Source organism: Bubalus kerabau, chromosome 3 (genome assembly GCF_029407905.1).
Source record: "Bubalus kerabau isolate K-KA32 ecotype Philippines breed swamp buffalo chromosome 3, PCC_UOA_SB_1v2, whole genome shotgun sequence".
Classification (NCBI taxonomy): domain Eukaryota; kingdom Metazoa; phylum Chordata; class Mammalia; order Artiodactyla; family Bovidae; genus Bubalus; species Bubalus kerabau.
Window position 1 is genome coordinate 78735581 of NC_073626.1, and position 15349 is coordinate 78750929.

General features: G+C 41.1%; 1 protein-coding gene across 1 annotated transcript in view; it reads left to right on the plus strand.

Moving 5' to 3' along the window:
* Positions 1–5578, plus strand: part of METTL8 (methyltransferase 8, tRNA N3-cytidine) — a 165407-nt gene extending 159829 nt beyond the window's left edge. Inside the window, exon 11 of the mRNA XM_055572253.1 lies at positions 5430–5578. Coding sequence (XP_055428228.1) covers positions 5430–5502 — 73 coding nt within the window. The 3' untranslated portion in view covers positions 5503–5578. The remainder of the gene's footprint in view (positions 1–5429) is intronic.
* The last annotated feature ends 9771 nt before the right edge of the window (positions 5579–15349 follow it).

Consider the following 15349-nt stretch of genomic DNA (forward strand, 5'->3'; position numbering starts at 1 on the left):
TGTCTATTAGATCTAATCCCTTGAATCTATTTGTCACTTCCACTGTATAATCATTAAGGATTTGATTTACATCATACTTGAATAGTCTAGTGGTTTTCCCTACTTACTTCAATTTATCTGAATTTGGCAATAATGAGTTCATGATCTGAGCCACAGTCAGCTCCTGGTCTTGTTTTTGCTGACTGTATAGAGATTCTCCATCTTTGGCTGCAAAGAATATAATCAGTCTGATTTCAGCATTGACCATCTGGTGATATCCATGTGTAGTCTTCTCTTGTGTTGTTGGAAGCAGGTGTTTGCTATGACCAGTGCATTCTCTTGGCAAAACTCTATTAGCCTTTGACCTTCTTCGTTTTGTACTCCAAGGCCAAATTTGCCTGTTACTCCAGGTATCTCTTGACTTCCTACTTTTGCATTCCAGTCCCCTGTAATGAAAAGGACATCTTTTTGGGGTGTTCATTCTAGAAGGTCTTGTAGGTCTTCATAGAACCATTCAACTTCAGCTTCTTCAGCATTAGTGGTCGGGGCATAGACTTGATTACTGTGATATTGAATGGTTTTCCTTGGAAATGAACAGAGATCATTCTGTCATTTTTGAGATTGCATCCAAGTACTGCATTTTGGACTCTTGTTGACTATGAGGGTTACACCATTTCTTCTAAGGGATTCTCGCCCATGTAGTAGATATAATGGTCATCTGAGTTAGATTCACCCATTCAAGTCGATTTTAGTTCACAGATTCCTAAAATATTGATGTTCACTCTTGCCATCTCCTGTTTGACCACTTCCAATTTGCCTTGATTCATGGACCTAACATTCCAGGTTCCTATGCAATATTATTCTTTACAGCATCAGACTTTACTTCCATCACCTGTCACATCCACAACTTGGTGTTGTTTTTGCTTTGGCTCCGTCTCTTCATTCTTTCTGGAGTCATTTCTCCACTGATCTCCAGTAGCATATTGGGCACCTACCAACCTAGGGAGTTCATCTTTCAGTGTCCTATCTTTTTGCCTTTTCATACTGTTCATGGGGTTCTCAAAGCAGGAATACTGAAGTGGTTTGCCATTCCCTTCTCCAGTGGACCACGTTTGGTCAGAACTCTCCACCATGACCTGTCTGTCTTGGGTGGCCCTACATGGCATAGCTCATAGTTTCATTGAGTTAGACAAGGCTGTGGTCCATATCATCAGATCAGTTAGATTTCCGTGATTGTGGTTCTCATTCTGTCTGCCCCCTGATGGAAGAGGATAAGAGGCTTATGGAAGCTTCCTGATGGGAGAGACTGACTGAGGAGGAAACTGGGTCTTGTTCTAATGGGCGGGGCCATGCCCAGTAAATCTTTAATGCAATTTTCTGTTGATGCTCGGGGCTGTGTTCCCTCCCTGTTGTTTGACCTGAGGCCAAACTATGGTGGAGGTAATGAAGATAATGGTGACCTCCTTCAAAAGGTTCAAAAGGTCCCATGCACACACTGCTGCACGCAGTGCCCCCAACCCTGGAGCAGGCCACTCTGACCAACTGGCTTCAGCTGGAGACTCCTGGACACTCATGGGCAAGTCTGGGTCAGTCTCTTTGGGGTCACTGTTCCTTTCTCCTGGGTCCTGGTGCACACAAGCTTTTGTTTGTACCCTCCAAGAGTCTGTTTCCCCAGTCCTTTGTAAGTTCTGGTGGCTCTATGGTGGGGTTAATACAGTAGACCTGGGTATGGCATAAGCCCTCTTGGAGGAGGTCGCCATTAACCCCACCATAGAGCCACCAGAACTTACACAGGACTGGAGAAACAGACTTTTGGAGAGCTTTTGTGTAGCAGAGTTTTATTAAAGTGAAAAAGGGACAGAGAAAGCTTCTGACATAGACATCAGAAGGGGGACAGACAGTGCCCCCCTCACTAGTCTAAACAAGGGCATTATATACTTTTTTAATTGGTTATGTGAACTGTGAACTTCCAGATGTTCAAGCTAGATTTAGAAAAGGCAGGGGAACAAGAGATAAAATTGCCAACATCCACTGGATCATCGAAAAATCAAGAAAATTCCAGAAAAATATCTATTTCTGCTTTATTGACTATGCCAAAGCCTTTGACTGTGTGGATCACAATAAACTGTGGAAAATTCTTTAAGAGATGGGAATACCAGACCACCTGACCTGCCTCCTGAGAAACCTGTATGCGGGTCAGGAAGCAACAGTTAGAACTGGATATGGAACAACAAACTTATTCCAAATAGGAAAAGGAGTATGTCAAGGCTGCATATTGTCACCATGTTTATTTAACTTCTATGCAGAGTACATCATGAGAAACACTGGGCTGGATGAAGCACAAGCTGGAATGAAGATTTCTGGGAGAAATATCAATAACCTCAGATATGCAGATGATACCACCTGTGTGGCAGAAAGCAAAGAGGAACTAAAGAGCCTCTTGATGAAAGTGAAAGAGGAGAGTGAAAAAGTTGGCTTAAAGCTCAACATTCAGAAAACTAAGATCATGGCATCTGGTCCCATCACTTCATGGGAGATAGATGGGGAGACAGTGGAAACAGTGTCAGACTTTATTTTGGGGGGCTCCAAAATCACTGCAAATGGTGATTGCAGCCATGAAATTAAAAGACGCTTACTCCTTGAAAGGAAAGTTATGACCAGCCTAGACAGCATATTAAAAAGCAGAGACATTACTTTGCCAACAAAGGTCCATCTAGTCAAAGCTATGGTTTTTCCAGTAGTCATGTATGGATGTGAGAGTTGGACCATAAAGAAAGCTGAGCGCTGAAGAATTGATGCTTTTGAACTGTGGTGTTGGAGAAGACTCTTGAGAGGCCCTTGGACACCAAGAAGATCAAACCAGTCAATCCTAAAGGAAATCAGTCCTGAATATTCATTGGAAGGACTGATGCTGAAGCTGAAACTCAAATACTTTGGCCACCTTATGTGAAGAACTGACTCATTGAAAAAGACCCTGATGGTGGGTAAGATTGAAGGCAGGAGGAGAAGGGGATGACAGAGATGAGATGGTTGGATGGCATCACTGACTCAGTGGACATAAGTTTGAGCAAGCTCCAGAGTTGGTGATGGACAGGGAAGCCTGGCATCTGCAGTCCGTGGGGTTAGCAGAGTTGGACATGACTGAGCAACTGAACTGAACTGAACTGATAGGATTAGCAAATACACATTACTATGTGTAAAATAAACAACAAAGACCTGCTGTATAAACAGAGAACTATATTCAGTATCTTGTAATAACCTAAAATGGAAAAGAAACTGAAATATATATATGGGTCACTTTACTGTATACCTGAAACTAACACAACATTGTAAATCAACTGTACATTAATTAAAAAAAATTGAGGTGGTTTGTTGCATAGCTATAATAACTGGGGCACTGGGAGAGGGGAGAAATTAAGAGATACCAAAGAAAATTGAGGGCATTCCAGTGAAACAATCAAGTAGTGATATCAAGTAGTTAGTTGGATGTATGAATGTAAGGAGACAATTGGGCTGGAGAGATGCCCTTGAGCAACAGCATGTGGATCCTATTTAACTTCATGGGATCAGGTGAGTTCACCTAGGGTAGAGAAGAGCAGCTAGTTCAAGTCTTTACTCTGAGCAAGTCCAATATTCAGAGGTAGGGAAGAGAAGGAAGAGCCAGAAAGGTGAGACAGACAGGCAAAGAAGCTGAGAGAATGGTTTGTCACAAAAGCTGAGAGAGAAAATTATTCCCAGAACAAAGGCAGTGGTCGACTTTGTAGAAAGCTATCCAGAGTCAAAAAAGATAAGAGAAAAATTGTTGTTAGATTCAGCAGCAGAGAGATCACTTGTGACATTTAAAAAGAGCAGTTTCAGCGGGAGTAGATGGGGCAGAAATATAATGGGGATTTTCATCTCTGAGAGAATGAAAAACAGTGTATTATTTCAGAGAAAGTTGGGTCAGCCATGCCATATGCAGCAAGCTTATGTACTACCAAAACAGCCCAATTTACCTGCTTCGAAGAACAGACAGGCAGGCAAAGAGTTACGTCTCTCGGTCGTGTCTTACTCTTTACAATTCTATGGACTGTAGCCCGCCAGGCTCCTCTGTCCATGGAATTCTCCAGACAAGAATACTAGTGTAGCTAGCCATTCCCTTCTCCGGGGGATCCTCCTGACCCAGGGATAGAACCCAGTTCTCCCACGTTGCAGGGAGATTCTTTACTGTCTGAGCTACCAGGTTTTTAAGAAACAGGATAATGTATTTAGTAAATAGCATAAATATTTGGCATCAAAACTGGGTTGAAAGAGCTATGGGCAAATTAAACTCACTGAATTTCAGTTCTTCATCTATAAAATAAGGATGAGAATACTTCTTCATAGGGTTATTATAAGCACAAAATGAGACAATATTTTAGTACAGTGCTAGGCCTATAGAAGTCTATTCAATGCTCATTCATTGAAAACACATGTCTTGAGTTCCTACTGTGTGCCAGGCCCTTTGCAGGTGCCTATGATCCAAGGATGGGAAGGCTCAGTCTGTGATCTCCAGAAAGTTACACGCTAGTGAGGAGATAAGGACTTCTCAGGTGGGCTAGTATAAAGAACCCACCTGCCAATGAAGGAGACAGGATTCAATTCCTGGGTCGGGAAGATCCCCTGGAGGAGGAAATGGCAACCCACTCCAGTATTCTTGCCTGGAGAATCCCATGGACAGAGGAACCTGGCAGCCTAGGGTCCATAGGGTCACAGAGTAGGACTTGACTGAAGCAACTTAGCACACACTCACAGTGAGGAGATAAGCAAACAATTACATTAGTGTAAGATTACTGTGTCAGTAAGTAACAAAGGCGTGCTTAAGAAAACCTGAAGTGTGTCTAAGGGAGTGAAAGAAAGCTTTATAGGAGGGCTAGCATTTCATCTGTGACTTGAAGGCACAGGGCAGATTTGCTGGACAAACTGGGGAGAGTATTCCAAGCAGAGAACATCATGTGGAAAGGCTCAGGAATGGGGCTGAACTAGGATGTTCTGGAATTGTAAGTGGCTGAGTGTTCGTGAGGACTTCCCTGGTAGCTTAACTAGTAAAGAATCCACCTGCAGTGCAGGAGACCCCAGTTCAATTGAGTGTTCCTGGAGTATAAACTGTACGGAACAGGCGGAGGTAGTTGAAGGAAGGTTCTACTACGAGCTCAGGCCAGTGAGAAGGAATAGGAGGATGAAGAGACTCATTTGTCATGTGCAGAAGTTGAGACTTTGTCTTGAAGGGTTAAGGAGCCATAGAAGTGCTGGGCATAGGCAGTGACAAAAGCATTCTTAAGCATAGAAGATGTACTGAGAGTTTCCTTAGCTTTGTAAAATGCTCTGGCCTTTACTCTTAAAAAATGGTACCTCTGACCCATGCTCAACAGGACAAGTGCTACCATTTGTTCTTCTAACTGTGATACTGGACTATTCTCATTCTCTTGTAGGGAGGAACTCATGGGTCAATTGAACAGAATAGGGAACCCAGAAGAAGCTATGCTTGGGGGAAGTCTGAATTAGCTTCTGTTCTTTCTCTGGAGGATGAAGTCAATGTCATGTGAAGATCAAAGACCATGTAATGAAAAACAAAAAAAAAGTAGGGAAAAGTATTAAAGAAATATAATAAATTTACTAGTAATATGATGATGATATTTGTGATTTTGTAGTATTTGTGGTATTTATAGCTTTATCTGTTTGTGATTTGATGCTTTCTTTCTCATTCTAAATTCTTTTATATACCTTCTTTTATATCAAACATTTGACCTTCTTTTCCTTAAAGAAGGTTTTAAAAACCGAATAGAAGTTTAGAACGCCACAAAACCTGGATAAACCATCAAGTACTCCATTACCCTTATTGGTTCCTCTAAACCTGCTTGCAACTTTGAAAGTAATTATTTTATTCAGCTTGCCTCGATTTCCCAGTTTAAGCATGCCATCTGTTTCTAGGACCAAGACTGATACAATAGTGTTCATGTTAGTCATAATCTTTATCCATCATTTATACATTATAATCTTTTGTATATATGAAGAAATTTACAATCTAAAAAAGAATACATAAGATATCTATATTTATATACTTATCAATCCATCTGTTCTCTCTGTATGTGTCTGAATATATATAATATACACATAAATGTCAATACCATGTATAGATTAAGTAATTGTTAACAACACTCTCTGGAGGAGAACAAGGGGCAGAGATTAGATGAGGAATTACTATTCCCCTTTTTTATTGTTGAATGTTTTTCATTTTTTATATATTTATTTTTCAAATTACATTTTGGTTTCATTTTTTTCAAACTAATTCACTAGGTACTTTTTGGTGGGGGGGCAGAGCATAGAGTTGGGTTTCATTCAAGGTTAGTCAGTATGATTTATTTTAATGTCCACACAAAATTTTCCTATACTGAGAAGATTTCTGGGACTAGTGACCAGTTCCTAAAGAACAGAGTAGCCTAACATTGCCCATCAAGTAATGGGGATAAAAGTAACACTTTTCATTTTATTCAGATCTTAGCTCTGTTAGAAAATATTCTCTGAGGTCCTATGAGGAGAAACTACATTATCAGAGGATAATTTTTACTTTTATGCTCTTTTGAAGCTCTCCCTAGAGTTCTATAGTAATTTTCAGGCATAACATGAAATGCTCACACTATTTTTCACACACCTCCCAAGCTATATGGCTGATCTTCAGTTTCATACTCTCATGAAGCAGGAACGAATATCCTGGGAACCTGGATATTCAAAATACATTCCAGCCCCATCCAGCTGATTGAGGCCAAAGCCCCATTCCTTGGCAGGGAAACTTACCATGAGTAGGGAAGTGTTGATCTTAAAACTAAAGTAACCAGTTATTTTACCACAAAATGGAATAGCAGAAAATTGCAAATCAGGTAAGCATGCTGCAGCAAAAACTATGGACAAGTCTTGTGAAACAAAGGAGTGGAACATTTTTCTAATAGAGAAAAAGAGGAAGCTAGACTGTTATAAATGAAGAGTCCATAGCAAGGAACTGGAAGCTCAAAGTGTAGTGGCTTTTCATTGGTTGAGTTATGTCAGTCTCTCATTGGCTAGGTTGTTGCCAGGCCAGGAGAAAATCTTCTTTCCTACTGCTAGGGTAGTAAAGTACCAATGTTCTTCCTGTTGGAGATGCAGGGTTCAGTTTAGTTCAGTCGCTCAGTCGTGTCCGACTCTTTGCGACCCCATGAATTGCAGCACGCCAGGCCTCCCTGTCCATCACCAACTCCTGGAGTTCACCCAAACTCGTGTCCATCGAGTCGGTGATGCCATCCAGCCGTCTCATCCTCTGTCGTCCCCTTCTCCTCCTGCCCCCAATCCCTCCCAGCATCAGAGTCTTTTCCAATGAGTCAACTCTTAGCATCAGGTGGCCAAAGTACTGGAATTTAAGCTTCAGCCTCAGTCCTTCCAATGAACACCCAGGACTGATCTCCTTTAGGATGGACTGGTTGGATCTCCTTGCGATCCAAGGGACTCTCAAGAGTCTTCTCCAACACCACAGTTCAAAAGCATCAATTCTTCGGCGCTCAGCTTCCTTCACAGTCCAACTCTCACATCCATACATGACCACTGGAAAAACCATAGCCTTGACTAGATGGACCTTTGTTGGCAAAGTAATGTCTCTGCTTTTGAATATGCTATCTAGGTTGGTCATAACTTTCCTTCCAAGGAGTAAGCAGGGTAGTCTGTTCCTATTAATATTTGGGGTCTACAGCTATCAGTGCGTGGTAGGGCATGAGAGTTCTCCCTTCTGGCCTTCTTGACTCCAATTTAAATGAGGTTCCCTTTTTTATGTTCACATGAGTAACTCTGCTGTGAGGATTCCCCTCACACACTCCCAGTATGCAGAAAACTAAAAAGATGGCTGACCCTCCTCCCCTGTGACAACCACAAGTCTGTTCTCTATGTGAGTCAGTTTCTGTTCTGTAGGTAAATTCATTTGTATCATATTTCAGACTCTACATATAAGTGCTATCATATGGTATTTGTCTTTCTCTTTCTGACTTACTTCACTTAGTATAAGAATCTCCAGGTTCAACCAAGTTGCTGTAAATGGCATTATTTCATTCGTTTTAATGGCTGAATAATATTCCATTGTATATATATATATATACCACATCTTCTTTATCACTCATTTGTTGATGGACATTTACATTGTTTCCAGGATGTCTTGGCTACTGTGGCCAACACTTATGCTATTGTTTTCTTGTGTTTTACTTATGCATATGTTATAATCCCCACAATACATTGTTACTATTTTTTTAAACCATCAATTATCTTTTAAAAGATATTCAACTTATAAGAAAAATAAATTTTACATATTGGTCATGCAGTTACCATCTTTGTTGCTCTCTGTTCTTGTGTATATCCATAAAGTTATATTCTCCTTTATTGTGCTTTACAGATATTTCTGGTTTCCTTACAAACTTAAGGTTTGTGACTACCCTGCACCTCTCAAGCCTGCTGCTCTTGCTGCTGCTAAGTCGCTTCAGTTGTGTCTGACTCTGTGCGACCCCATAGATGGCAGCCCACCAGGCTCCCCCGTCCCTGGGATTCTCCAGGCAAGAACACTGGAGTGGGTTGCCATTTCCTTCTCCAATGCATGAAAGTGAAAGTTAAGTCGCTCAGTCATGTCCACCTCCTAGCGACCCCATGGACTGCAGCCCACCAGGCCCCTCCATCCATGGGATTTTCCAGGCAAGAGTACTAGAGTGGGGTGCCATTGCCTTCTCCGACCTCTCAAGCCTATTGGCATCATTTTTCCAAATGCATTTTCTCACGTCATGTCTCTGTGTCACATTTCAGTAAATCTCACAATATTTCACACATTTTTGTATTATTATATTTATTACAGTGATCTGTGATCTTTGATATTACTACTGTAACTCACTGAAGGCTCAGATGTCAGTTATTAATTTTTAGCAAAAAGTATTTTTTAAATAAGGTGTCCACAATGGTTTTTTTAGACATACTATCACACACTTAATAGACTACATTATAGTGTAAACATAACTTTAATGTGCACCAGGAATTCAAAAAATGTGTCTGACTCACTTTATTGTGATATTAACTTTAGTGCAGTGTTCTGGAACTGGGCCCACGATATCTCTAAAATGTTAAGCATTTTTGTCTGGTGATATTTTCCTTCTGCCTGAAAGATTTCCTTTAACATTTCTTATACTGCAGGTCCATTAGTGACAAGTTCTTTCAGTTTTTGTATGTCTGAAATAGCCTTTGTTCTAACTTCTTATTTGAAAGATATTTCGCTGGATATAAATTTCTATGTGATACTTTGTTTTCTCTCAATTATTTAAAAATGTTGCTCCACTGTCTTATCTTTGCATTGTTTTCTATGAGGAATTTTCTGTTGTCCTTATCTTAGATTTTCTGTATATAATGCATCTTTTTTCTGTTGCTGCTTTTAAGAATTTTTATTCATCGTTGATTTTGAGGAATTTTGTTCTGATGTGCTTTAGTGTAGTTTTCTTCATTTTTCTTGTGCTTGGAATTCATTGAGCTTCTTGGATCTGTGAGTTTATAGTTTTCATCAAAAATGGAATATTTTCAGCTATCATTTCTTCAAATAGTTTTTCTGTCCCTCCTCCAGCTTGAATACACAATTACCTGTATTTTAGGATGCTTGAAGTTGTCCTAAGTCTCACTGATGGTCTTTCCCTTCTTTAAGTCCTTTTTTTCTCCCTGTTTAATTTTCAGATCATTTCTATTGCTATGTATTCAAATTCATTAATCTTTTCTTCTGCCATTGGTCTCATCAATGTAATTTTCCTCTCAGATACTACAGCATTTATCTTTAGAAGTTTGATTTCCCCCCATGTTTCTGCTAATTGTTTTGAACATTTAGGATACAATAATAATAACTGTTTTAATGTCCTTGCCACTAATTCTTATATCTGTGTCCGTTTCCTATCAGTTTCAAGTGGTTAGTTTTTCTCCTCATTTCCTGTGTCCTTGCATGCTGGTAAGCTTTTGCTGTATGCAAATATTGTGAATTTTACTCTATTGGGTGATGGATATTTTTGTTTTCTTATAAATATTCTTGGATTTTGTTCTGGGGTGCAATAAAATTATTTGCAATATTTGAAAACAGATTGAATATTTTGCACCTTGTTTTTAAGATTTGTAATGTGAGACCAATTCCCCACTAAGATCTTATTAATACTTAGTACTTTCCTAAATGCCCTGTGAATTTTGAGGTTTACCAATCTAGCTGGTGGGAACAGTCAGTATTCAAGATCTTGTGTTACCAGTGAACACAAACACATACTTTCTGGGTTCCTCCTCCATGTGCTATTATCTAGAACTTCTCTCAAGGTCAATCATAGGGCTCATCTTGTATCTTTCTTTTATTAGTAGTCTTTATTTGGCTGTGCCAGGTCTTAGTTGTGATATGAGCGACCTATAGTTGGGGCATGTGGGATCTAGTTCCCTGACCAGGGTCAAACCCAGGCCCCCTGTATTGGGAGCACTGAGTCTTAGCCACTGGACCACCAGGGAAGTCCCACATCTTTTATCTTTCAATGCTTGATGTCCAGTGCTTTTAGAAACCCATCTTAAAATATATTTGGGGTTGATATTTTGTAGGTTTGGGGTGGGGGTGGAGGTGGTGGAAAGGGGAAAATCTGGTTGTTCTCAAATAGAAGGCAAATGTGGTCTCTGTTACCCTATCTTGGCTAAAAGTAGAGGTTCTCCTGACATGGTACTTTAAAGAGAATAAGGGGAACGTGAGACTGAGTTTTTTTGTTCTAGTTCTCCCAAACTTCTCATGGTGCTGTAATCAGAAAGAATTAAATTTTGACCCAGATAGAGGAGACACATCCTAATTCCAAAGTAGGGAGCAGTGACAGCAACTCATCTCTGGTACAGAGAATGTAACAAGGTAAGGAGGAAAAGACACAAGCACGTCATGTCACTGCAGAGTAGCTTCTCATCTCTGAGACCCACTTTTCCCCAAAATGGGAATTTTGTTAAAAACAAACTCTGGATCCAAGAAACTGGGTCAGATAAATTGTCAAATATTGGGATGCAACATGGGGATATTTTCCAAGGAGAAGAGGGGTTTATTCAAGAGGTAACAATCCTCAGAGGAAGTGGTAGAGGACAAGCAATGTTGGAAGAGGCATTTTAACATTGTGATTTGCTATTAGATAGTCTCTTATGAGGGCTTCTCTGGTGGCTCAGTGGTAAAGAATCCTCCTGCAATGCAGAAAACACAAGAGACGTGGGTTTGATCCCTGGATCAGGAAGATCCCCTGGAGAAGGGCATGGCAACCCACTCCAGTATTCTTGCCTAGAGAACCCCATGGACAGAGGAGCCTGGCAGGCTACAGTCCATGCGGTTGCAAAGAGTCAGACATGACTGAAGCGACTGAGCACACACACAGTCCTTTTTGAAGGCAAGAAGAGAAGGGGGCAGCAGAGGATGAGATGATTAGATACCATCACCAAATCAATAGACATGAATATGAGCAAACTCCGGGAGATAGTAAAGAACAGAGGAGTCTGGCGTGCTGCAGTCCATGGGATCACAAAGAGTCAGACATCACTTAACAACTGAACAACAACAGTCCTTTTAGGGAATTTGCCATTTTATGGGTTTCCCATCCCTATTCCTGCAGTAGTCATTGTTTCAGCATCTCTTGCAGCTGTAGGTAACACAGATATGTGTTCTTGGATTGACCAATCAGATTCACCCACAGCAAACTTTGAATCAAAAGCTTATACGCAGACTTCCCTGGGTGCCAGTGTTTAAGAATCCACCTGCCAATGCAGGGGACACAGGTTCCGTCCTTGGTCCAGGAAGACCCACATGACGTGGGGCAGCTAAGCCCTTGCACCACTACCGAGCTGGTGCACCCTGGAGCCTGTGCTCCCCAACAAGAGAAGCCACGGCAATGAGATGCCCGTGCACCACAACTAGAAAGTAGCCCCTGTTCTCTGCAAAGAGAGAAAGTCTGTATGCAGCAAGAAAGACCCAGCCCACCCAAAAATAAATAAATTAAAAAAAGAGCCTTATATAGAAGTAGCAGTCAGTGACAATGCATTCTGGTGAGATACAAAGAGCAACACTCCAGCTTACAGAGACAGCAGTGCCACGGTTCCTAGCCGTCCTGTCCAGTGCTGGGTGCTGGGAGTATTGGCAGCACCTTGGTGGTAGAGGTGGAATCTCCCTGATTTGCAGGGTGTTTATGAATTTCCTGGCTGTGTTGCCTCCAACACACCATATAGCCTGGTTCTCTGGCATTCTTGGGAGAGTCTGTGTGTGTCCTAATACCCTTTAGTACAGAGATTAGCAAACATTTTCTGTAAAAGAATTATTAGTTACTATAGATGGAATTGTGTTATTCCAAAACCCGTATGTTGAAGTCCTAACCCGCAATGTGATGCTATTTGAAAATAGGGCTTTGGGAAGTAATTAGGCTCAGAAGAGGTTATGAGAATAGGGCCCTCATGATGGGCGTAGTGTCCTATAGAAAGAGACACCAGAGAGCTTGCTATCTCTTTCCTCCATGCGAGGACACAGCAGGAAGGCAGCCGTCTGCAGCCCAAGGGGAGAGCTCTTGCCAGAAGTCAACCACCACTAGCACCTTGGTCTAGAACTTCTAGTCTCCAGGACTCCGAGAAAATGAATTTCTGTTGTTTAAGATACTCAGTCTATGGTGTTTTATTGCCTGAACTAAAAGATATTAGTAAATATTTTAGGCTTTGTGGGCCACATAGTCTTTGTCACAACTACCGAATTCTTCTACTGTAGCAATGAAAGCAGCTATAAGACAGTATGTAAACAAAGGAGCATGGTTGGCTTCCAATGGCATTTGATTTATGGACACTGAAAAATTTTGAATTTCATATGTTTGTGTGTCAGGAAATATTCTTTAAAAAAATTTTTTTATCCAGCTATTTTAAAGTATATAATTATCCTTGGCTTTCAGGCCATGTAAAAGTAAGTGGCTGGTCACAACCACTGACCTCCACAAAAACATTCCTTTTGTGTTCAAAGGACCAACTGGAGGTGTCTGATGTTCAACTAGGAACCCTGACTAATACATTTAGCCAACGCCTGTTTCAAGAAAAGTTTATTCTTAAGCCACCAAGATAGACAAACATCCATTCTGCTTTTCTTCAACTGCCAGCGAAGAATTTTCTACGTAAACGTCCATGGGTCACCTGCTGCAATTTTAGCAACCCATAGTCTCCTTGCACTGATAATATATTCCCAGAGTCTCCTCACAAGGAAGGATTTTAAACAGGTTTCGATTTCCCCTCTCCTACAGATCACCCTGCTCTGGAGAGCCCTCTCTCATCGAGTGAGCCATTTGTTGAACCGCATGACTGTGGAGACACAGCCCAGCAGCCGCAGTCGTAGCCTCTCGGTAGCTGACAGGAAAGATCTATGAAATAAGACACGCGGAGATGGCAATAAAATCAGGGAGGCTGCGAGATGAAAACAGGTCATTCCCAGGACTCATCTGTGAGGTGGATTTAGGAAAAAGTACCACACTCGTCTGGAAGCTCAAACTGACCCAAGTCACTGACATTTAGAGTCTGTCCCTTTTTTTTCCAGGCGCTTTGCTACAAGACTCAGACTGTTTGGATTTTCAAACAGAGTACCTCGCCTAATAAAAATATGATGCTTAGCAACAGAAATGAATTACAACTACATTTAGCCGAATGAAATCTGTATAAAAATATACTGGACAGTGTGATTGACACAATTGGCAATTCCTCTCGTCCTTTACTGACAGTATCACCTGGTTTGTACGCTGATGTGGAAGAACCTCCTCCATCTGAGGTGATTTGATCTGTCAGGGGAACAATGAAAAGGCAGAGGCTTAGACAAGAAGGCTTCTCTCTTGCTGCCTTCTCTGCTGTTACAGGTTTGGAATTTATAGAATTCCTGCCTACCTTAGGGACTCTCTCTCCCTTTGAATATTAGATCTTCAATTTTATTTTTGAAATTACAATAATTCAGTAATTGGAAAGGAAAGCAAGGCAGTGTTATTTGGGGGCCTGGAAAAAGGTACCTAAGAGTGAGAGAATAAATGGACTCTTCGAACTTCAGCAGTGACGGGTCATGTGGATCGTATGATGCAACGAGAATGAGACTTTACCTCTGTGGTTTTCCTCCCCCAAACCCATTCTTGCGTGCGTGCCAAGTCTCTTCAGTCATGTCCGACTCTTTATGACCCTATGGATGGTAACCCACCAGACTCCTCTGTCCATGGGACTCTCCAGGTAAGAATACTGGAATGGGTTGCCATACCCTCCTCCAGGGGAACTTCCCAACCCAGGGATCAAACCAGTGTCTCTAACATCTCCTGTATTGGCAGGTGTGAACTTGACCCCTAGCACCACCTGGGAAGCCCCCTCAAAACCCATAACCCCAGTCTAATCATGAGAAAAATAGTGGGCAAATCTCATTTGAGGAACATTCTATAAAATGCCTCACCAGTCCTCCTCAGAAACCCTTAAAAATGAGGAAAATCTGAGAAACTGTCAGAGCCAAGAAGAACCTAAGGAGACATAAGAACTGAATATAATGTGGTATCCTGGATGGGATCCTGGAACAGAAGAAGGACATGAGAAAAACTGAGGAAAGCAGAATAAACTGTGGCCTTTGGTTTATAATAATATATGAATATTGATTTATTAATTATAACAAATGTAAGATGCTAACAATAGGGGAAATTGAGTGTTGGGTATATGAGAACTCTGTACTATTGAAGTAGGACCCTATAGTCCTTGCACCCACCCCATGTCAGACCACCGATGACCAGTTTCAAGATGACAAAGCTAACTGTGCTATTTCTGCATGTGGCCCCCTCCTTCTGTATATAAAGCTCTTGCCCCACTGGTTGTCAGTAAATGGGGAGTCAACCTTTGCACAGACGTCAGCCCTCCCCCACCTAGTTGCCACATCTGAAATAAAGCAAGCTTTCCTTTCCACCAACCAGACCTATTTATTGGCTTTTGGGTGGCGAGCAGCCGGACCCCAACACCTTTTGGTAACACTATCTTCATAATAATTCTATGAATCCAAAACTTTTAAAATAAAAGCTTTATTAAAAAGAAAAAAAAAATTAGATTTTCCCTTTTGCTAGACTTATTCCCTAGCCTTCCACAGACAACCAGAGGCAGCGGTTGCTTTCTGCATTGCACTCATTCTGCAGTTTATTATCTGCAGTGGGGTGATGGAGGATATAAAGTATCCGCCACACATCTGTAAACTAATTTAGAGAAAAAATGGAATTAAATAGAGAAAAACTGGAATTAAAGCAGTACACACACAAAAAAACAACTTCCCAAAGCATTTTGTTATTTGTCTGTGTGA